A 23,461-nucleotide genomic window follows, 5' to 3' on the forward strand; every position below is an offset into this window, starting at 1 on the left:
CTCTCAAGCACAGAGAGAAAGAAACAGAAAGAAAGTGTGTGTGTGTGAGAGAGAGAGAGAGAGAGAGAGAGAGAGATGTCTTCATTTGCCCTAAACATCTGGTTGAAACATGACCTGGTTTATGGTTTATTGGAATGGGGTTTTCTTTAGAATATGGTCTGGTAACGAGGAGATTGAGAGGCGGACTCTTTAGCGTAGTCACATACGCCAAGACATTCAACCCAATTTCTGTTTGGGGAGTCTGAAACATGTGTTGATTTATAAATAGATGAACAATTTCTCAAACTTACAATGTGCTGGGCCCGGGGAAGAGTTAATAGTTATATTTGGATTTGATAATTGGATCACAAAAACAGTCACACAACAAGATTGATGCTTAAAAATATTTTTATATCTTGCCTATGAGAATATACCATCTTGTACATGTGCCAAATTTTTCCTACTTATTTTTCTGGGGGACTCATTTGGTGATGGAAAACCCATCTACTGCCCTCTCAAAGTGTTCAAAGTACACGATATGCAGTTAATAGCATGAAATTATGTCACTTTTTTCCTAAGTTTGTGCAATGTCCCTAAAGCACATAAAGATTGAAAGGGTTTTTTCATTTTATGAAATTGGCAAGCTTGGTATTTAAAAAAACATTTGTGGTTATGCAAAATAACTCCTCTAAATGTGCTGAATTAAACCATTTTCCATAAATTAAGTGTTCACTATCTGCAGCCTATTTGTCTTGTTCAAATTATGTACCACTTTAAAAAGAAACTTGTAACATGAAAGATTTTGCAATGGAAAGGGATTGTTAAAAAAAAAATTCTCCAGCATTTCCACTGAAAATGTAGCTTCAGACATGAAGGAATGTGGTCCTGATAGCACCAAGTATCTGTTGTCCCATGGTGAATAGTAGTGGAGCTTTGGGCTAAATTTGGTGCTGTCTGTGCCAAGATGCATCTACTTGAAGGGCCTATGGATTACTATGATAACAATGCCTGAATTGACTTTTAGAGTGAAAACATGTAACAGGGCACCTCCCTCTCCACTGCTGCTGGCACTCATCACTCAAGCCATTTAGGGTGGGGGGATTTGGACAGCATCCTGAATATAAGGGCAACGTAGAGTGTATTATTTTATTATTATTAAATGTATTGAAGTGCAAAAAACAAATGCTGGATTTAGTGTCTGCAAAGAAACTGGTAGATGTGCATCTTTTGATGTAATGAAATAAATTACACTTTGAATACAAATTTCTGAGTGATAATTACGGCGCGTTGTTTTAAAAAAACAATCTACTGGAAAATTAAATTAGCTTTTCAGAGTTTCGGACCATGTTGTCTTGCCAACCTCAATATAATAACTATAAAACTATTACTACCTGAGAAGTGTTGGTATTGGCAGGGCGTCAGAGCAGCGGCAGTAAAAGCCTGGCGTTGTTGGATACTGCGCTGCCACATCCTTCTGATTGTATTTCAAGCCATTCAACACTTTTTACGGCATTTGACACCAGTCTGGTTTTCTCCATAACAGACTTACCGTATGGGATAGATTTACCCACATTCTAGACATTCCGATTGAATCCCACGGTGCATCTTTTTTGCCTGTCCCAGGTGTTAAAATGGTTGGCATTCATATAGCACCTTTATCCAAAGCACTGTACAATTGATGCTTCTCATTCACCCATTTATACACACACTCACACACCGACGGCAATTGGCTGCCATGCAAGGTGCCAACCAGCTCGTCAGGAGCATTTGGGGGTCAGGTGTCTTGCTCAGGGACACTTCGACACAGCCCAGGCGGGGGATCGAACCGACAACCCTCCGACTGCCAGATGACTGCTCTTACTGCCTGAGCCATGTCGCCCCCCGAAGTGAGTGTTCCCGAACGTACGCAGCCAAGAATGCTTTTAAGCCAACTGTACTCCACGCGCTCACGGTTATGCCGCATTGACACCGTTCCACCAATCTGTACGGCATCACCTGGTCACCGGGGGCAGTGGATTGGTTCATATTTTGGAGTTGAAGGTAGGTGAATGGTTGTGGATTGCAGGACGCTTGTGGAATGGTGGCTGGAGTCTCGGTGGATGGGTCTCAGTGTGAACCGTGTTACAGCCAAGCTGGTAATTGATCCAAAAGGAAAGATTAATGTCCATGGGATCATTTGCAATGGCCCCACTCCCTGTTTTATTTGGTGAGTTTCTCCTCATTCAGCTTTTTTATTGCTTTATGTGAAATATAAATACATTCAAGACCCAATTTTTTAAGCCTTTAAATAAAACAAACCATGAATAAGGTATGTGTTTCAAAGAAGGATTGTTTTTGCTTCAGATACAGTAGGTATGGCCATTTCCCACATATCACCAGGAGAGTTCCTTCTCCCCCGAAGCCCCTCATTCCAGGCGAGGGCCTGGGACTTGTGCCAAAACTGTAAAAGTATAGAAATGGGAGGAATTGAATCCCCATCTAAAACATGCCAAAGCCAAGGCGAGATGAAAGGTTATTTCCAAAAAATAACATTGCTGAAACAAGACAATAACTTGCTTTTACTACACAAGACGCTTCCTTTATCATAAATGTGTGTGTGTGTGTGTATGTGTGTGTGTATGTGAGAGAGAGAGAGAGAGAGAGAGAGAGAGAGAGAGAGAGAGTTGGTTATGAAAATTGAGTTCTTGTTTTGGTTGATATCATTTTACACGGTAGCTGTGCCGCTGAGGAATTCTGCTTGCCAGAGATAATTTAGGGAAAGGCTGTCAGAATATGGGGTACTGTGGAAGCGGGGGTGGAGAGAGGGGGCAGAGGCATAGAATGAGAAGGAAACAGCTACTGCACTGTTCTGAGCTGATTACAGGAGAAGGCGGTTAGGGCCAGCACAACACAAGTGGGAGCTATAACCCTGCAAAACTACATTAAACCCACAGTCAGAGAAATTAAAGGAGAACAAACAACACTCGGGTTAAAAAATATCCCCTTCCTGTGTCTGTCCCAGAATTATGTTGGTTTCAAACTATAAGACAACACTGGTTGATCTATAAATATTTATACTGAAAGGAAATTACAGAGACCAGGTATTTGTTAAGACCTTGGTGGAATGCCCTTGAGATTGCATTGCTCTCTCTATATATATTTATTTTGTTGAAAACCAGTGACATATTTCCACTATGAAAATTAAAGTGGCAATTAAAATTACTAAAACATTTCAGGACATTGTATGTGCATTTTAGAATGGAAATCCAAATGCAGGTTGCATTATTTAGTTATTTAACTCCAGGTATCTCTTAAATATTTGCTCTGGATTATCCATTTGCCCAGCGCTAGGAACTAGGGAATGATTAATGGTGCTGTGAACCTCTTCGTTTGCCTGGCCAGACTTCTTAAAATCCCAGTCTGTAAATATTTGATGTTGCTGGTAATGTATTAATAGGCAATTTGTCTGATTGAATGGAAATTAATAATGATTAGCTTACTGTAATTCTATTAAGTCCTAAGAAAAGTGCAAACAATAAACTGTGAATGTTTAGCACTGTACTCTGTGTGTTAAGGAACTATAGTGTGCCCTTGTGGCTGACTAAGGAAATATTGTTACTTTTCTGGTCTGTTTGTTGAAGTAACCAAATAGTAGTTAGTTATGTGTTATGTGTTTCCTTTGACAACTGACAAAAAATGTTTCATTAATTAAAATTGAATGCTGGGTCACTGTATGAGGGAGGTTGTTAGTTGGCTGATTTGTCTTGTGTGTCTCAGCTGCCAGACTGAACAGTGAAAACTAACTAGCTGCCTACATGCACTTCAAAGGAGAGTACATAGGCTACTTGTCTGAGGTCTGCCTAATTGACAGAGGTTGCGGTAATGATGAAAAGTCAAATGCAGTTTACAAATACAACTGGGCATTCCAATATACATTTAAATATTATTAAATAATCAAATATATAGTTTTGGATTATTTATGGTATGTTTAGATATGCAAACATTTAAGCTATGTGCCAGAAAAGCATACACTTATGCTGCAACTCCAGATTCAACTTGGAGTCCAAATAATATCATTGCATCATTATCATTTTCTACACTACACAGCTCAGTGTTAAGCACTCTTCATGAGTTGAAATCTAATCTCATATTTAATATCACATCATTATTTCCCCCTTTTATGGGACCTATGCTAATATGAAAGAGAAACTGAAAATGTGTTGGACTGCTGTGCAAATAGAGTGCTAATGAACTAGTGTGGGCCAGTATGCAATAAATGCTTTACTTCTTCCTTTACCATAATCACATAAAAATCAGACCTGTGACTATAAAATAATTTTGTTGACTGTTCCAGTACATGATTTAGTACATTCATGGATCTATTAGGTTGTATCCCTATCATGTTTTCTGCAACACAACTTCTGTTGTGTAAATTTAGTTGATGCCTGTGAAAAACCAAGCCAAGCTTTTAGGTGCGGTGGAGGTGCTTGCAAGAATAATTAATTTGCCAGAATTCTGCAAATACTGTAACCAAAGCAGTCTGGCAAAGTATCTGCCATTTTGTGCCCTTTTCTATGGGCAATGGTAGTGGCTTCAAAATTGGAAATATTTACTGGATGCCATTTTTTGAAGGGGGAAAAACACATTCATCCTCCAAGCCCAGTCTGACTCATGCCCAGAGTGGCCCTTGTTCTTGGTCCCATGGATGAATGCAGCTCTTTATTTCACAAAATGCCAGGCCTGGCGTCAATTCATCAGCATGTTCCCATACTTTTTAACCTTGGCATTGTTTCTGGCCTGCAACTGAAGGGCAGTCAAAGCGACATAAACAGTGATTGAGACATTTTATAACAACTGCACTCTGTCATACACAGCAGTGTCTCCACATAGAGAGTTCGAGTGGCAGAGTGTGAAAAGATAACTAAAATGTGTGCAGTACTTTTACTACAATTACAGTGTTGGTGCAGACAGTAGAGCTTATCGATATACGTATTTCAGGTAAGCTGGTGCATTGGTTATATTAACCGTTCACGATAGAGGAACCTAGGCCTATATTGCAATTGTCACTACAAAGTAAAAATGGAAAGCCAATAGTACAATTAAGACGATTACATTATATTACGTTCGTAAAAAGAAAATAAAAATGTGTTAATTTGTGAAGCTAATTATAAAGACGCTGCTATTCACTATGTTTAGTCTGTTTTTGCCGTGACTCAAAAGTGCTCTTGGATTTGGCTGCTTAAAGAGCTATGGATTTAGGTTATGGGTGAAATTGAAAATAGTTTCCTCCGAAAATTAGCATAAGCATTCTTAAACATCTGTTCATGGTTGCCAATAAACCAATGTTTTAAAATATATATATACGGGTGGCAATAGTCGTGCTCACATATCATCTTTTTGATAATTAACAATCTTTAAACAGGCTTGACTTTACACTGGTTTGGCTTTTTTACGTTAATAAAAAGCTTGAATATGTGCAGAATATGTGTAAGACGCTGCTTCCATCTGCTGTGTAATGTGTGTATTACAATATGTTAATTATATTAATCGTGAAAAGATGTGTTTTTGTTGTTCTTATTTGAGTGGACAAACGCATTGTACAGTAAAATAATCAGACACGAGACTCGCACAAACTGGAATAATCGTTTAGACAAATTAAATCTTTGGGCGCAAGTCTATGCTACGTCGCTAGATGGCATTTTAGCAACATTTTCAAGCTCGAGAGCGTGATTCAGTTTCTATGGAAACGTAAACGTACAATGCACCTGAGACGCTTGCGCAGTGGAAGACGACCCTTTTCGTGATAGTTATAGCTTACTATAAATACAATTGATGTACTGTCCGTTAAATGTGTTTTATATGAACAATAAACCATGTCCATAGCATAACGTTGTGGGACTTATGAAAAAAGATCAATTAACAGCCTCCATGATAATTATTGCACAGTGATTTTTATAGTATCCCATGATCCTCCGCTTTATTTTGTCTTGTAGCTCAGGGAGATGAGAGGGTGGCTGACACAACCTTGTTTTCTTTCGACCTAGGAGCTATCAGCCACAACAATGACAATGTTAGACATTTACAAACGGACCTAATAAAAACTGGCATCTCAAGGAGATTACTGGCCTGGTAAATAATCGACACCACAGTGATATTATTAAGGTAAGTTGCCTATGGCAGAACCATTTTAGCATGCTTGTTTGCCTGTAACCCTGGAAAACGAGCTATTGCTACGGGTGGCACCTGCCTCTGGAGTCTGAAGACCAGCAACACAGTAATATATTTTTTTTACCGCAACATTAGATGGCTTGTAGCAGCTGCTGCATTTAAGGTCAGTTGTTCTTATATTATTTCGTTGGCATGCTTTTACTTTGATAAACGTATTCAATGTGTTATTTTGTGTGCTGCTGTGATGATAGACTGGTGATGCTAGCGGTGGGCAGATATAACTGTTAACGTTAGTTAGCTAGCTAACGTCAACTACCTCGACTGAGCATGAGATGTCGAGAGTCAAGTCAGACAAAAGTTATTGCACACTATTTCAACCAACGATCCATATTTCAACAGCAGTCTAACTAGTCGTCTAATCTAAGTTGTCATTGGGCCATTTTAGCTACGTTAATTACCTCTAAATGTATTAGCTTAGCATTTGCGACACGGGTCACAGACTATTTGTATTTATTTGGGTTCCCTAACTAGCTAGATAGCAAGGCAATAATGCATGTTAGCATGTTAGCAAGTTTGGTTGTCAGTAAAGGTCGATATCTAAGGTACATAATCATTTTAATGTATGTTTTTATTTGTCTATAGTGACTGTGACCGCACTGAATGATAGCTGGTTTGGTGGGTGTGCTCCCCTGTCGTTATCTTGCTGCCCGTCTCCTGCTTGCATGACATGAGTGTAATGATGTGAGATATTTTTAGACAGCCAAGGGCATACTGCGGAAGTCAGTTTGCGAGCCAACTACAGATTATTGCTAGCTATATATTTTGAGAATGTGGTATGGAATATGGTAGCTACCTGCGAACAATACACATTATTATATATTTTATCTATTACAGTTACTGTATGGATATACAGTATACCATTAAATCAGCCAGCTGGCTTGTGGCGTTTTCTGCTACTCTGCTCCAGCTAGCTAATCAGCGATTTGTTAGCTGACAGCCTATTATTACCAAGCGAGCTAGTTAAGTAGCTAGTAACGTACAGCAGTCAAATGCTTTTGTTTACTGTGCTAGATGGGCCTTGAGACTGGGCGCAACGCGATTAGCCTGCCTAAAAATGATGTTCATTAGGATAAATTATGAATGCGGATGGAGCGCCAAACCATCTCTGTCTCCTCATCAGTCTTGAAAATTGTATCCAAATTCCAAGACTATCCTTTTTATCATGCACTGATACTCGTCGGATACGGCTCCGCCCGCAATGCAGGTGCTATGTTCCGTATTGTCTTTTCGTATTGTCTTTTCTGCGCCGCTCTGTTATGACCAGATCTTAAAGCTTAACCCTCATGTTTTTTTATGAGTTATGCTCACTAAACATGGAAATTATATTTTAAGTACATTGGATGCACTTTATTTATTTGCTTGAAAACAACTCTTTAATTTGTCGAACCTACTTCTGCAAATATTGCCTTCTGATAACAGCGGCAGATAACCTGCTGAGCTGCGAGAAATGCATTTGTTAGAAATACACCAAGTGGGCACTGGTGCAAGTGAAACCTTACATCGTGGATTAAACGGTAAAATCAAGGCAACAACCCTTGTCTGGTGTGAGGTATTCCCCTATATCAGGTCAAGTTGAAGCAACTGGCAACATTGACACAGTGCTCACCCTGTAGTGGTCCACAGTAAAGCCAGTCTGCGTGATTGGACCCGTAGCACATTTGGCTCTAGGAATGTGCTCTCAATCAACGAAAGCGTAATGTCACAAGCCCTTTTTTAATTTTTTTATTTGCTTGAGTATTTAAGTCTTGTTCTTATGCACATCACTTCAGTTCAATGTACGATCAGGACATTGGTTTCTCCTCCAATAGAACAGTTGATGGTAAGATATTTTTGACCAGTGTCTCCTCTGCTGCTGCAGTTCATTGATTATTTATGGCAATAGCTGGGGAAGTGCTCAATCTGAATGGGTGGGGAGAGAATGAGAGACTGTGCGAGATCCATTAAGGTCGAGCCACTGGGATTCAATGCGTCTCTGCCTGGGGGGTGGGATGAGTTTTAAGTTTTCTCTGAAATGCATGGTCTGTTATCTTGTAGTGGCCATATTAAATTATGCCCAGTGTTCATGTTAGCCTCTCTGAGTCTCGTAAACCGACACGTCTTAAAAGGAGTGAGTATTGTCGTGTCGCTGCAGTGCCTAGTGACGTTACCTCCGGAGGGTGGCCAGCATGTCAGATGGATTTATAGCTCGGCAGGGTGGGCCAAGATGGGGAGGGGAAGGTGTCGTGCTTGGCAGCACTGGAAGTGTTGCAGATTTAACGTTTAAATGTCCTGGCAGCAGTGTATGGGGAAGGGGGATGATGATTAAATGAGAGCTGATTTTTCTGTTCTCATCACCTTGCTGTGATCTCAGCCATTGACTCAAGCATCAGCAACCATGTCTTGTGTCTTATGGGAAAAGAGTGGTGACTCATGGGGACTGTCACCGTGGAGGTCTCTCTGGGGTGCTGCATCTCTGTTAACCCCAGGGGAATTCTGGGAAGGAGGGGCATGGCTGACCAGATACGCTTTACCGGAATTTCAGGGAGACTTTCAATTATTCATCTGCGTACTTGCCTAGGCGCCAGTCCCTGTTGCCCAGTAAAGGGCCTTGCAGTGTTGTAAATACAGGCAGTGCTGCATTGCCACTGCAGTGGAGGGTTTAAATTTAACAATAATTTGCTGAAACACTGGAGCCCTTTCCAAGACGGAACACAGCCAACTTCCTCTCTGTAATATGTATTAGCGCATATGTATAGCAAACATTTGGAATGGACTCCACAAAATATGTCGACATTCATGTTTTGAAGTTGTGAATGGCAAAAGGAAGCTACAAGAACAAACAAATACAAATGTTGTATTGAAGGTGATAACACAATGATGTTGCACGGAGATGCAATTATGTTGTAAAGAAGTGAGCAAATGCTGGAGGAGGCCAATGCCTGCACTCAAAGGGGAAAATCGATATGCACTCCAGGGCCCGGACAGGAGGCAGGGGGAGGGTGGAGACAGTAGTGTGCAGATTGAATAATGGCCACTTACTTCACCTCAAGCGGCCTTGTCACAAAGCTTCTAGAACAAGGACACACAAAGTGGAAGATGGCCAGCAACCAAGCAACCTGCCCGATCCAATCACAGGATGATGTACAGTATGGGGATGCTCATTTCATGTGTATGTTGCTAAATAATAATAATAGCAGTAGTATCTCTCTCTTTGGCAGTAGAATTATAGTATCACGGCAAGTCCTTTGTCAGCAGCAATGCATTGTGAGGTCCTGTCTGCAGTGGGAAAATGGAGGAACTGCATGAACACTTTTCGATTAAGACCTTGTTTGCATTGATGGAGCGTCATTGTTACTTTTTTCATTCAGAGAATGGAAAGTGGGTGCAGGTAATGGTTCCCAAATTTTAAGAATGGGCATGCACTAAGAAACCTTTTGTAAAACTTCAAATGAAATGACAGTCAATGTGAGAGTGTTTTTTGTTTTTTTTGTATGTTGGGCTTTTGTTTCAGGCAATATTACTTGGTCACCTGCTGTAATCCTTGAGTTGAATTCGTCCTGTAAATTTATTTCTTGGTCCTTGATACTTTGCTGTAATCTGTGCTAGCTCTGTGAACAAGAGCTGCATTGAATTCTCCTAGCCCCCACGTCCCTCCCTGTACTGTAGGCCTGTTGTTTTGCCTGCTGCATACTGAAGAACTGTAATGGTTCCGCCTCTGGTTTTAACTGCCATCAACTGTGAGTTTTTTTATTTATTCTCACGCACGGTCCCATTGATCTCCTGTTTATGGTCTCATATGTTAACAGAGCTTTTAGCACTTTCCAGAACAATTGTCAAACCATGATCTTTCAACACTCCCTTCCTCTCTGTCTCTCACTTTCTAGCTCCCTCCTTCTCACTCTATCTTGCTATCTGTCTCTCTATCTCTCTCTCACACACACACACACACACACACACACACACTGCAAAGAGGGTGCTGTTCCTGTTCTTAGCAATCACAGCAACTCTGGTCCGTCCCAGGAGGACCTTCAGAACAGACCATGTACCTCCCCACCGTTATTAGCACAGAAACCTAACTACATGCTCATTACGGACACACACACAAACACATTCTTGTTCCTATACACTCTCCCTCCAAACTCAAATATACGCTCTCACCTCACATGCATATACATTACCCAGAGACTCTTATTAACCCTCAGTGACAGAACATGTTCTCAGAATATTTATTGCATCATATGATTCTGTTGTGTATCACAGTCAGATAAATACAGGCATCATCAGCACAAAGGAAGGGGTTTCCAGTATGTGTTATCGCATATTGCTGTGTGTTCAGTTGCATATTGACTGATGCTCTTTCAGCCTTGACCTCCAGCCAGGAAAGCTGTCAGGAGTCAGTGCTTGATAGCTTCTTGGAGAATGACTGCATCTTTGCAGCCAATGATGTCACCACAATACCATCTCAGGTGCAGTAAACGGCTACCCACGGATCAGAACAGCAACAGAATAGGCATTGCAGGGTCACTCATGAATAATTAAAGCAAGAGTGGTTCTATGGCTCACCTTTGTGGAACCACACTCGACAGAATATTTCAAATGCAATGAAGAGACTGAGAGATTTTGCTTGGCCTATTTTTTGTCACCATAATTTTATGTCCTGGACATATTGCCACTGTATTTTTACAATGGTGAAATTATACTTACTTGTACAAATGTTCATATTTCACTTTCAAATGTGTGTTGAAGTCCACCTGTGGGTTAGGTGTGGCTGTAGAGTTTCCCTTATGCACTGCTCCACTCTCACTATAAACTGTTCTGAGATCTTTGGAAAGCTTTGTATTATGGGTACATTGGTGATTATGTTACGTTGTATAACAGACAGGGCTCCCTTTTCACTTCCAAGTGTATTGACACAGCAACTTCAGCCTGCTTTTTTTATTCAGAGTGCTATGTCTTTGTAAGAGAACAAAGTGCACTCTTGCACCTCATTCATCTTGTCTTTTCATTAAGGTCCCTGTTATTTTAAGCTCCTCTCCTCCCTTGCTGTGGAAAAGTCACTAAACGGAGACGTGGAGATTGATCAAGCCTGAGGTCCCAATCCTGTATTAGGAGACGCAGGGGCGGCCCACCTCTAATGGCCTCTAATGGTCAAAGCAGCTGCCCGACAGCAGCGTTTGTTGGGCGTTCGCAGTGATGTTAAGATGTCCGCACTCTCCCCCCGGTAACCTGAGCAGCGTTGCGTAACGGAGGGCGTGATGCTGCAGCCAGTTACCCACTGGGCCTTTGTTCTAAGAAATTGAAGGCTCGGAGTGCGCCATTTTTGCACTAAGTTCGAGGAGATAGGGAAACGTGAAGTTTTTGCCCCACCACACATCTCAAAATTGACCGGTGACTGTTCCTCAGCCACAGAATGAATTCTACATTTTGAGATTTTAAAAAGCGTTGATAGATTTACAGTGTATGATGGCAGGAATTCATTCCTTCATTATTAAATGAGAAGCTCGCCCTGGCTCGCCCATCTCACTGTCAAGCTGAAGTTGGAACCTCTTCCAGAAGTTGAGAAGGTTAAGCTCCACATCTCTCATTATGAGTAACAGCCTATCATAGGACATCATGTGACACAAAGATTCCCCCGTCTGACTTGTGTACTGCTTTTTGGAGGTGCAGATTAATGTTGCTTAATGTTGGAAAAGGTGTATAACCTTGCTTCAGGATCAATGGGAGAATAGTTTCATCTGCTAATGGAGGACACTGGAATGGCAGGAACTATATTTTAAGATACAGCAACAAATATGATAAGCTGTAAGACAATGACGCCCTGCTGGTTAAAATCCCCATTTACCTGGCAACGCTGTGGCAAATTATAGTCTGTCGAGGTTGAACAATAGACAATGGATCCCACCTACACAATAGATTAATGCTTAGTACGTTAATCCACCAAGCAGACCCAGATAAAAGGGATAGTTCACTTTCTTGCTTTGTAAATATATTATTTCAATGCTGATTTATACTTTAGTTTGGTCCAGACAGTTTTTGTATGCGATTAAGAATATTTTAGATATTTATAGAAGTTACAGCTTACAGGCTTACAATGGCACATACTGGGCTTTTGGGGGTTTATGGACTAAATCGAATTATAGCCGATCTGGTGACAAAAATATGTTGCTGTAGGCTGCACTGCATTGAGTTGCACTTTACAGATAACAGATACAGATAAAGGAAAGATAATCATGGGAGGTGTTAACCGAGTAACATAATGTAACCGAGCGTTTTAACTTGGGCAGTAAAAATAACATAACTTACAACACACGAGTGAGCGAGGAGAGAATGATCAAACTTTTATTGTCTGTAGTTCACTCCGTAAAACAACAGACAGAGCCACAAGCATAGAGGAGTATACTTAGACATGGAACGCCCCGAGATGCTAAAATGCATTCAGTACACTGATATTCTCTTGAAACTACTTGTGAAGTTAGTAATAATTTAATATGTTGTTTTGCGGGACTGGCTGCAAGAATGAGCCATGCTAGCTGATTTTGACAGCTGTGCTGTAAAACTGAACACATATTGAGTTCTTTCTATGCTTCAGTTCAAAATGGAAAGGGCTCTGTTCAGTTTCATTGCACTGAAGTCTGGAATACAGCGTCATATTTCAATAAATTGCTTACTATTATTTTGCCAGCTAACATTAGTTAATAGCCTATTTCCTTTCAGTGATGGTGAACTTTTCTTCGGCGATGAAGCAGTTGGCTTTTAGTTGCAGCAGAAACTTTTAGGCTGCGTGAATCATTTCTCAGCAACAGGGTCTATTTTTGCTGCCGTTCTCATTGCGCATTAATGACTACATTTGTTTCTAAACTAAAAAGAAATTGTGCATAGCTACATTACTTTGGCTAGTTAACCATGGTATAAGCGATATAATACGCTATGAACGAGTCAGTTATGAGGAAATAATTGCTTCAGGGTGGTGAACGGCCCGACCCGAAGCACCACCTTGTCATTTAATTATTTCCTCATAACTTACTTTTTCATAGGGTATTATCCCTTCCTTATTCACAATTATATACATAAATTCAGTGGGATGTTAGTACTTAAGCACAGTGGTCTCAGATTTGATACACCATAGGAACAATTTCCAACAGAAAATAAAATTACCGTAAATCCTCAAATTGTGTCCGGGGTCTTTTATTTACTTAGGCTGCACAAAGCACAGGCCTTTATTTGGGGCAGGCTTGTATTCGAGGCAGGCCTTTATTTCTTATTAGGCTTCTGTTGTTCTTAGAAATAAAGTAAAAGGCTACACTTAAAGTGGGCCAACACTGTTCAACACTTCCTGTAACCGTTCAGAAATCAAATAGTGTAGGCTAATCAGGAAACACCATTTGGTAAGTCAAAGTGTCAGTCTTAACAGACCTTGTTTATTGCAAACATTCTCAAACACAATAAATCACATGCAAGTCCTGAATCCATAAAATAACAACTTGCCAGACACGCCTTCATGAACAATAACAAATTAGCGTAGATAACAGTAAGTTAAGGATCTTTTATTGTGAGACATGCGTTTTGTTTAGAGCAGCATACCGGTAGGCTATCAAAGGATTTTCGCTTTGGTTTGGGATTTAATTTACTTTTGGACTGTTTGATTCTATTGCTAAATGTTGGGAATGGTGGGCACTGAAATCTGGGGGGTATTTGATGGTTCACTGTTAAGTTTTATGTAGTTGAAAGAGTGTCGGGATTTCCACCCATCTGTTTATTGCGAGCCAAGGCAGTCGCTTTCATTCATTCATTGAACGTGCGCTGTGCTGTAAATACATGGAAACCTTATTGCGTAGCCAAGTAGCCTAAATTGAGTTAATTTTAAATTTTGCCTGATTTACTTTTTTGTTAAATTCGTAGGATGGAATGCCTTGCGGCAACAATTGTGTTTAAATGTATACTGCTTCAGTCTTTGGCAAGCTACTCAGAAGGGGGCGGCAAGCGACTGGTAGCTTGAGAGCAACGTGTTGGAGACCCATGGTGTAGGACAACGACTTTTCATTGGCGACAGTATTAAACCAACCAACAATATAAAATATTAAGAAGAGCTATTTTATTTCATTGAGTTAAGTAGAAACAATGTCTTCTAGTGCTCATGGACTGATAGCCCTACTGGTAGGCAATATTACCCCGGCTTGTATTTGGGGGCCGGCCTTTATTTGTCCGAATCGGCCACGCCCCCGGCTATTATCCGAGGCCCGGCTTCAAATAGAATCCCGGACACAATTTGAGGATTTACTGTAAGCAGCATAATGTTTTTGAAGAATAATTCGGTATCATATGCACATACCACACTGAAAAACCTGCTTTGGAGTTATTTGACATTAAATAATATAAAAAATCCCCAGAAAGTGACCTGTGTTTTTAAGAGCAAAGTTGATAACTGGCTATGTCTGCCTTGTGTTGTTCACTAATGCCCAGGCCTTTTTTTATGCTGTGTGTGTAACACATTCAACGTTTTGTTTTGTTTTGTTTTACCCCACAGGTGTGCAGCACTGTGAGTGAGTGCCTGGGTGTGTGTGTGTGTGGGTGGGTGTGTGTGTGTGAGTGTCAGCCATGGCGAACGTAAGCCTGGAGAACCAGTTGCAGAGTGCGCAGAAGAACCTGCTCTTCCTGCAGCAGGACCATGCGAACACACTGAAGGGCCTCCATGCCGAGATCCGCCGCCTACAGCAGCACTGCACAGGTAACCCCCTGTGTGTAATGCTATACGCAGTCAATGAATCACTTGTGTATCACAGCCATTGTTGGTCCAGTAGATGGTTGGTCCAGACATACTGAATATCCCAATGAATTTCCCCCAACAGTTAGCAACAACTAACTGTTGCTAACCTACAGGCCTAGTAGCATGTTATATTAACCCAAAACTGTGTTACTTTAGAATAGCCCAACAGCTAGTCATATTCATAATTTGCTAAAGAACAAACCACAGTATGGTGATTTTGTTGGACAATTTGGTGGCCAATGTTGGAGGTCATTTTGTTTTGGCAACAAGGAGTGTTGCCTAATGTTGCCTCACCAACAAAACTGATATAACACCAACACTGTGCCAACTGGGTTACTTTAATCAACCGTCTATGATCAGAAACATAATATTAACTGTAAGTGCTGCATTGTGTTATATTGTACAGTAACCACAATCATACCCTTGACAGTTAGCATTGCTTAACAACCATTCTGAGAGTTGTAACACCCTGTACCAAATGTCAACCGCTTTCATAGTCATAATACTTAATATAAACAAATACATTTGAACCATAAAAAATAATTGCCAGAACATATTAAAAAACAGAACAACGCAGAACATTGTGATAACGACATGCTAGGGGGTGCAGCTGCTGGTAAAACTGGCATGAAGGGCTGGCAGTGTATATACTCTTCTGTATGTCATCCAGCACAGAAGGTTACAGATGTTATTGTGCAATGGTGCAGACTCCGCCCCACATAAGTCTGAGTAATAGACTGGCTGATGTTGCTTTGGCTGTCTCCATAGTCCTGGTGATATGATTGTAACAGGCTGGTTGATCTTGCATTGGCTGTCTGTAAGCACCCTCTCTCTCCCTCACAGATCTGACATATGAGCTGACAGTGAGGAACTCTGAAGACACAGGTAAGACCAGGTGCCAGTCCTTCTGTTAGGCCCTGCCAGAAAACACATCACATCACACAAACTGCACATGTAGCCAGAACACTCTACTGCCCTGATTGTGTATGAGTGTGTGTATGCGAGTGTATACAGTATATGAGTGTTGTGCATTTGTCAATGTGAATGTTTGTGTGTGAACTTGTATTTGTACAGTACTGTGCAGAAGTCTTAGGCACCCTAGACTTTATTATATATGTGTTTATTTTTTTGTGTGTGTTAGTATAAAATAACACATTTGAGATTTCCAAATATTCATTTTTCAAAATATTTAATTTTACAGAGACATTTTTGTATTTAATTTAAAAAAGTTACATATTACTGTAAGTAATTGACTACTTTTTACATAAAAACTTGATCAAGGCTGTCTGAGATCAGAAGCAAGGAGCCAACCAAAGTCTGCAGAAGAACTGTGGCAAGTTCTCCAAAATGCTTGGAACAACCTCCCTGCTGATTGTCTTAGCCAACGCTGTCCTGCAGTTCTATATCTCAGAGAAGTGATGAAGATTTAACGCCAAAGGGTGGTCACAAAAAATATTGATTTGATTCAGTTTTTAACTATTCTGCCTAATTACTAAAATGTAATGTAAAATGTATAGTATGTTTATTTAGGACCTTTCATTGAATTATTTTTGAAAGAATCTTATCCGAGTGTTATACAGGTGCCTAAGACTTTTGCACAGTACTGTATGTGCAAGTGAGTGTCTGTGTGTGTGGAGCAGATGTCATCAGCCGAAAGAGCTTGTGTATTCTCACAGGTGCACTCCAGTGTCTGCTTTACGTAGAGGAGTTCAGCTGGGAGTGCTGACAGAAGCGTCTATCGCTTGAATCTTGTGATTTCTGCCCCACTCCTGGACTTTTGGGACCATCTTTGAGGAAATAACTTAATTGCGCACATTTCAATAATGATTTCACATCACAGGGATTTGTCGTATGCCTTGCGTAATGGAATCAGTGTTATTGCACTGGGCTGCAGCCTGCGGATCAGAGACGATAATGTCTCGGAATACTTTCTCTTCGCTCGTCGCTGGCCAGCCCCTTTGGGGCCATTGGTAATCTGGCCACTTTTTCTGTCCACGTCCTCAGCTTTTTTATCTGTACTGCTTATCACCAATGACATGCACTCCATTCCACTGTACTTGCTCTTGCTTTGCATTAATTCACACTGTTCAGTCCTAAATATATTCCAGTCCGTGGGAGGAGTTGCACGTACAATGGCAGTGCTTCACCTGAGCTTTGAACCTCAAGTCCAAAGATACAAGATCACACGTCCATTTTTAAATCCCAGCACACTGCTACACGTATGTATTGTTATATAGGAGGGTAGGTGTGGCTGGAAGCTGATGAGCTGAGGTGGGGCCTGGTGTTTTAATGTTCAGTGTATCAGCGGTGGTGAGTGAGTGATTTATGGGATCTTGGTTCTGTGAAATCTAATTCTGCCGTTGAGCCAATGATCCCAGGAAAGGCTGGCTCAGGCTTAGGCCCTGCCATGTTCTCTGCAGGCCTGGGGCCCCCTGGCTGCCGTAGGCCACACAACGATAAGAAGTGTAAAATGTGCTGCGTCTTAAATTTTCACAGTATCAGTATTCTTAAAGGCTTTTATGCTGTTCCTGCAGTAATCACATTATCAGTCTCCAATATTCATTTTAATTTTCATAGTATCAGTATTGTAAAGGCCTTTTATGCTGTTACATCTGTCATGAAATTATTAGTCTCCAATGTTCAATTTATCAGTCTTTAAAAGGACTCACTAAGAATTGTGTCCATCATAATAAAAAATGTTGTATTATGATGTTCACATTCTCCTTCTAAAACGATTCCTGGTAACGCTTCTGTTATTTAATAAATATTGTCATTCTCTTCTTGAAATGTTGAAATTTTAAAATTCACACAATTTGTCTTCAAATGGACTTAAATATTTAGATCTGCATTAGCAGTTTGTACCCACACACAAATGCCTAGGCCCTGGACCAGCTATTAATGTTGAACTTTGTGTGGGGAAAAAAAGAAGCATGGAGCTGCTTCTCAGCTTCCCAGAACAGCATAAATAAGGTCTGTGCTCCCATACTGAGACAGGAAGTCTGGTTACAGTGAGAAGAGCTTTAAAAAGCTGTGGCCCTGAAGCCACCGGGGCCGTAAATAAGATGGCTGGCCAGCTACCGAACAGAGGCTCCTGGCCACAGACGGAGAAGCCGCAGAGGGTTCCGCCTGTAGCCTGGTAACGAGGCGTCGCCCCGGGAAGCTCACAGGACCCCACTGAGCTGGGGGTGGGAGAGGGGGGGTCAGAGCCTTCTTTTCTCACGGCCCCCACGAATCATTAACGGAACACCGCCCACTGCGTAACCATGGACGCATAACATAAATAAGCAGAGCTCCAGTTCTGAGGCAAGGGCGAGATGGTGTCGAGTGACCATGTGAAAAGCACATCGGCCGACGCTCCCGGCTCAGGTACACAGAGTTCATAGAGGACATACAAACCTGGCCATTCAAAGCATCATCTATTGCCATGTGCTGACCATTCATCTCATGACCACATTATCACATAGCATTAATGTAGTTGACACTCCTATCCATAGCAGCTAGAAATGCAGAAGAACATGAAGTGCATTCACCTGATTTGAGTAATCGGACTAGATTTGGCGAACAGCATTCACAGACCTGCATGTGTATGTAAAAAAAGCACTAATGCAATTAATTGTGCTCAGCAAGAACCAATACAAGTCCCAAATACGTACAGATTACTTCATGAAAAAGTAAGAAATAGCTTGATCCAGTACCAATATAGGAGTGTTAGGGGGTGGTAATGGCAGAGCTTGTTGTTTGGTACTGAGGACTGGTCCTGCAGTGGTGAAAAGTATCTCAGTTAACCAGGTTGACCTTAGGAGGTCTGGCAAGCTGAGATCCGCAGTGAGACCCATGTGTCAGACAGAGGGAAGGAGAGGAAACGCAGAGTGTGAGGAAGAGATGGCAGATCCAAGCCATTGCATGCAGAGGGAAAAGAGGCAAGCCAAGTACAGAGCCTTGGGGAACACCAAAAATGTATATGCACACATTTGTTAAGGTAAGTTACTGAGGGTGCAGAAGATCAGTGTTATGTGTGATTCTATTTCGGTGAACGGAAAGTAGGAACTGAACTGACCTACATGAGTGTGTTTATTAGCCTTCACTATCCCTCTCCAGTTGACCTAAAACGGCATCATCACCAGCCTTTCTTAAGCTGTCCATCCCTAAAAATAGTGTATGGGCCACTGTCGACTCATCAAAGGGCTGCATGGCCGCTTTCAGCTGTAGATTCATAAAACAAAGGGGGATGTGTGGGCAAATACCTGACAGGCATTTACCCCAGTAGAATTGGCTTGATTGTTGACTTCCACTTTCTCCACATGCACTTTTTTTAACAATTATAATTTTAAAATGATAATTAATGTAAGGTTATCAGGTACAGTATAAGCAGTAGCACCTGTACCAGCTTGTACATTTGAGGATAATGTTAACAGAAGCTGGCTCTGTGTGTTGATCCCGTTGTCATGTGGTGTTTATGCCAGGATAGTAAGTATCAGGTTAGCGTGGGGCAGCACGCAAGGTGCAGCGCTGCAAATTGGATTATGGGACTCTGTGCTAATGCACACTCTGCAGTCTACTTAGAGCAGGAGAGCCCGCCTGCCCCAGCTGGGCTGAGACGCGGAGGAGGGCCCCTGCTCTTGGTGGACAGACAATCAGCAAGTTTGACGCAGCAACAAGAGAGAACCTTACTGACCGCACAAAAATTAACCAGTCAGAAGCACCCAGGGGCCATGCAATGTTCTTTTTTTGTAATGAGTGTGTAAGTTTCAAAGGCTAATGAGCGATATTAGGAGTACTGGAGATTTCTGCCAGCTACAGCATGAATTATTTAGTGCCAGAAATCTTTGGCTTCGGTAATTGTTATATTGAGGGGCTTGATTCGGAGTGGTTGGTGAGATTAGCATACTACAAGAGATGAGCTCTGATGACCTGGCACTAACTCGGTGGTTTGTGGGTGGCTGTGGATGGGTGTCGATGAAACAGGACTCGAGAGGAAGATTCTGTTCAGCCTATGAGCGTGAGTAGCGTTCAAGGTCAGAGAAGTTGACGGGCGAGTTGTTCCACGCTTGATATCGATCGGGCCTGAAACTGGAGCCATCTCCCAGGCTCTGGGCTCCGAGCAGGCTTGCCTCAGACTGCTTATGAAGCCATAACCCCCACTAGCACTCCCCTCCCTGCAATAGAGAGAAGCCTGCACTTACGAAGGCAGTGTGCAGATAACTCAATTATCTGCTGCAGTCCACAGGGAGTGGCCTCTTCTACAGCACGACTGTGGGCGTTGTCTGTTTGTCTGACTGTCCGTCTGCTTGATTGATGTAATGAATGTGTGTGGAGGTGTATGTTTTTCTCCATCTTTTTGTGTGCCTGCCTGATCTGCCTCTCCAACCCCACCACACAGGGGATCATCCTCTCAGATCCCGCCACACAGGGGATCATCCTCTCAGACCCCACCACACAGGGGATCATCCTCTCAGACCCCGCCACACAGGGGATCATCCTCTCAGACCCCACCACACAGGGGATCATCCTCTCAGCCTCTCAGACCCCACCACACAGGGGATCATCCTCTCAGACCCCCCCACACAGGAGATCATCCTCTCAGACCCCACCACACAGGGGATCATCCTCTCAGACCCCACCACACAGGGGATCATCCTCTCAGACCCCACCACACAGGAGATCATCCACTCAGCCTCTCAGACCCCACCACACAGGGGACGATTGTCCACCCCTTCCCCCCGGCCCATCATTTACAATCTCTGTGACATCAGTCCTTTATCTAATAACGCAAACATCTAATATGATTCTGAATGTACTGTACCGCCGAGGTCTAGACTGACGTAAATCAGATCCACCTGTTAAATGACAAAAGCCTGCACTGGTCAGGGAATCGAATGTTCTCTGTGAAACAAGCTATCATTACTGCCAGTCATTTGCTCAGACTGGTCCAGCCAGTGGGGCAAAGTAGCTTAACTAAATTACAGTGGTAATTCTGTCTCTGGTCATATTGCGTGGGTGGGGTATGGCACAAGTGTGTTGCTATCCCAGTCTGACCAACTTCCTTCTGTGTGTGTTTGTGGTTGTGTATGTCTGTGTGGCGTTTGTGCGTGTGTGTGGTGTTTGGTTGTGTGGTGTTTGTGTGCGTGCGTGTGTGTGTGGTGTTTGTGTGTGTGTGTGTGGTGTTTGTGTGTATTGTGTGTGTGTGTTTGGTTGTGTGTGTGTGTGTGTGTGTGTGTATGTGTGTTTGTGTGTGTGTATGTGTGTATGTATGTGTATGTGTGTTTGTGTGTGTGTATGTGTGTGTGTGTATGTGTGTGTGTGTGTGTGTATGTGTGTGTGTGTTTGTGTGTGTGTGTGTGTGTGTGTGTGTGTACAGATGACGGGGAGGCGCGCTGCAGGGCGCTGCGTCAGAAGTGTGAGGAGCTGGAGGAGCAGCTGAAGGCCAAGGAGCAGGAGAACGGGGAGCTCCTGAGGGAGCTGGAGCAGAAGAACGCCATGATCTCAGTGTTGGAGAACACCATCAAGGAGCGGGAGAAGAAGTACCTGGAGGAGCTGAAGATGAAGAGCCACAAGCTGGCCGTGCTGTCGGGAGAGCTGGAGCAGAGGGCCAGCACCATCGCCTACCTCACCGCCCAGCTCCACGCCACCAAGAAGAGGCTGCTGGCCGGGAGCTCCTCGGAGACCAGCCCCAACGTGAGCCCCGTGGGCTCCTACAAGCCCTCCCCGCCCCCGGCCAAGGAGCGGCAGCAGCCCGACACCCCGCGGCGGCGCATGAAGAAGAGCCTGTCTCAGCCGCTGCACTCGGAGTACGCCGAGCTGTACCGCCTGGGCTCAGACGGGCGGAGGCTGGTCCTGCGCGAGGCGGTCGACGCCATGCCCGACCCCACGCCCTTCCTGCAGGGCGCGGCCGAGGCCCAGGTGCTGCGGGAGCGCCCGGCCATCATCCCTCCCATCGCCTGCGAGCGCCCTCTGGGGGGCTCCGCCTCCGGCAGCCCGCGCCACAGCCCCGCCCGCGACCGCGACCGGCAGCACCGGACCCACGTGGGCGTGGCCCACCGCATCCACCACGCCGCCCCGCCGCCCCCCCCGCAGCCCGAGCTGGAGACGCTGGCCGTCGACCAGGTGAGCGCCGACGCGGTGGTGAGGAAGCGCTCGGGCGCCGACAGAACAGTGTGAGGGCCGGAACCCGCCGGAACCCACCGCACCGCGCCCAGCACGCCGCTTTTTATGCAACTCCACAAACCCACCGGAAAGGGACAAAGTCTAACAACACTTTGTTCACATTCCTCCTTAAAGACTTGTTTTCCTGTGTAGAAAAGGACCGAGCATGCCAAATCCCCTTTTGTTTACTCTTTTCTTTCAAAACCCATGTGACTTTCCCATTCCACTTCTTACACTTAGCAAACTCTTTCTGACTCAGTGCAAACAAATAAATAACCACAGCCAAATGTCAGCATTATTGCCTGCTAATTTGATGCACCCTGGATACATACACATATTCATGAATGCCACCGCGAAATCATATCACCATATTTCAACCTGCAGTGAACCAGTCAATGGCTCAGTCTACACATATAGAGTAAGTATCAATAACTCCCATGTAGGAACTTACAGCGACATGTTAACCAAGTGTTTACTTATTAAACTTGTTCTTCTCAAATGTTTTTTTTTTTCTCTCTCTTCCTGTAATCTGAATGCATATACTGTACTATAGGACAGGATCCCAGGTCTGTGAATAATTTAACTGAATTGGTGACAAAGCCTTCCAAGAAGCTGCAATGTGTGTGCGTATGTGCGCATGCGTTAGTTTGTGTGCTTGTGTTTGTGTGAATACAAGTATGAGACTTTGCACATGCGTGCAAGCGTGTGTGTGTGTGTGTGTGTGTGTGTGTGTTTGCGTGTGTAGATGTATATGTGTGCATGATACAGGCCTGAAGAAATGTGAAGGCTGAGACAAGGGCATTTTTGTGACCACATTAATATATTTGTTAATTTTGATTTTGTAATACATCCTGTAACATATGAAAAAATGGCAACGTATTGTGTTTCAATTTGTTTGTTCAATTGTATTGACAGAGAACCAAATACACATTTTAAAAAAGTATTTTAACTTTTGTTTATGCACTTTTTCTATGGTTTTAACTTTTTAATGGTTTGGCCTCCCGGTGCTGTGTCCATATTGTGATTCTCTCACTTTGTTGACCTGAACACCTCTGAAGACATGGTTTACAGCAGAGCCGTCTGTCACGATGGACTGACGTTCACTCCTCTTTCCCCTCTATTTCACCTCTGCACTCCTCTATTTCCATCTCCCCATTCCCTCTCTTTGGCCCTGTCCCCTCCACTCTCTCTCTCTCATACACACAGGCGCAGAATGCTGTTAATAGAAGTGAGTTATAAAGCTGCACATTTAGCTATATTGTGTCCCATTATATGTGTGAAATGATGCTCAGTTCAGCTGAAGAGCAGTACTTCATCATCAGAAATATTAGCTCTGTTAACACAGGACACATTTTGCTGTCCACTGGTGCATACCTTGGACTTTTTATG

The 23,461-nt window shown here is 42.9% G+C and overlaps 1 protein-coding gene across 4 annotated transcripts; it reads left to right on the forward strand.

Moving 5' to 3' along the window:
- The first annotated feature begins 5,828 nt into the window (after positions 1-5,828).
- ccdc92 (coiled-coil domain containing 92) lies at positions 5,829-23,015 on the forward strand. 4 transcript variants are annotated; one of them, XM_061261307.1, is made up of 4 exons: positions 5,829-6,120; positions 14,690-14,890; positions 15,773-15,814; positions 21,288-23,015. In XM_061261307.1, the coding sequence occupies exons 2-4, from the start codon at positions 14,761-14,763 to the stop codon at positions 22,085-22,087; spliced, it is 972 nt and encodes a 323-aa protein (XP_061117291.1). In that variant the 5' UTR covers positions 5,829-6,120; positions 14,690-14,760; the 3' UTR covers positions 22,088-23,015. The 4 variants fall into 4 exon arrangements, with proteins under 4 accessions (XP_061117291.1, XP_061117294.1, XP_061117292.1 ...); XM_061261310.1 differs by lacking the exon at positions 5,829-6,120 and adding an exon at positions 6,164-6,289; XM_061261308.1 differs by lacking the exon at positions 5,829-6,120 and adding an exon at positions 7,231-7,390.
- The last annotated feature ends 446 nt before the right edge of the window (positions 23,016-23,461 follow it).

The sequence above is a fragment of the Conger conger genome, chromosome 11 (genome assembly GCF_963514075.1).
Source record: "Conger conger chromosome 11, fConCon1.1, whole genome shotgun sequence".
NCBI lineage: Eukaryota > Metazoa > Chordata > Actinopteri > Anguilliformes > Congridae > Conger > Conger conger.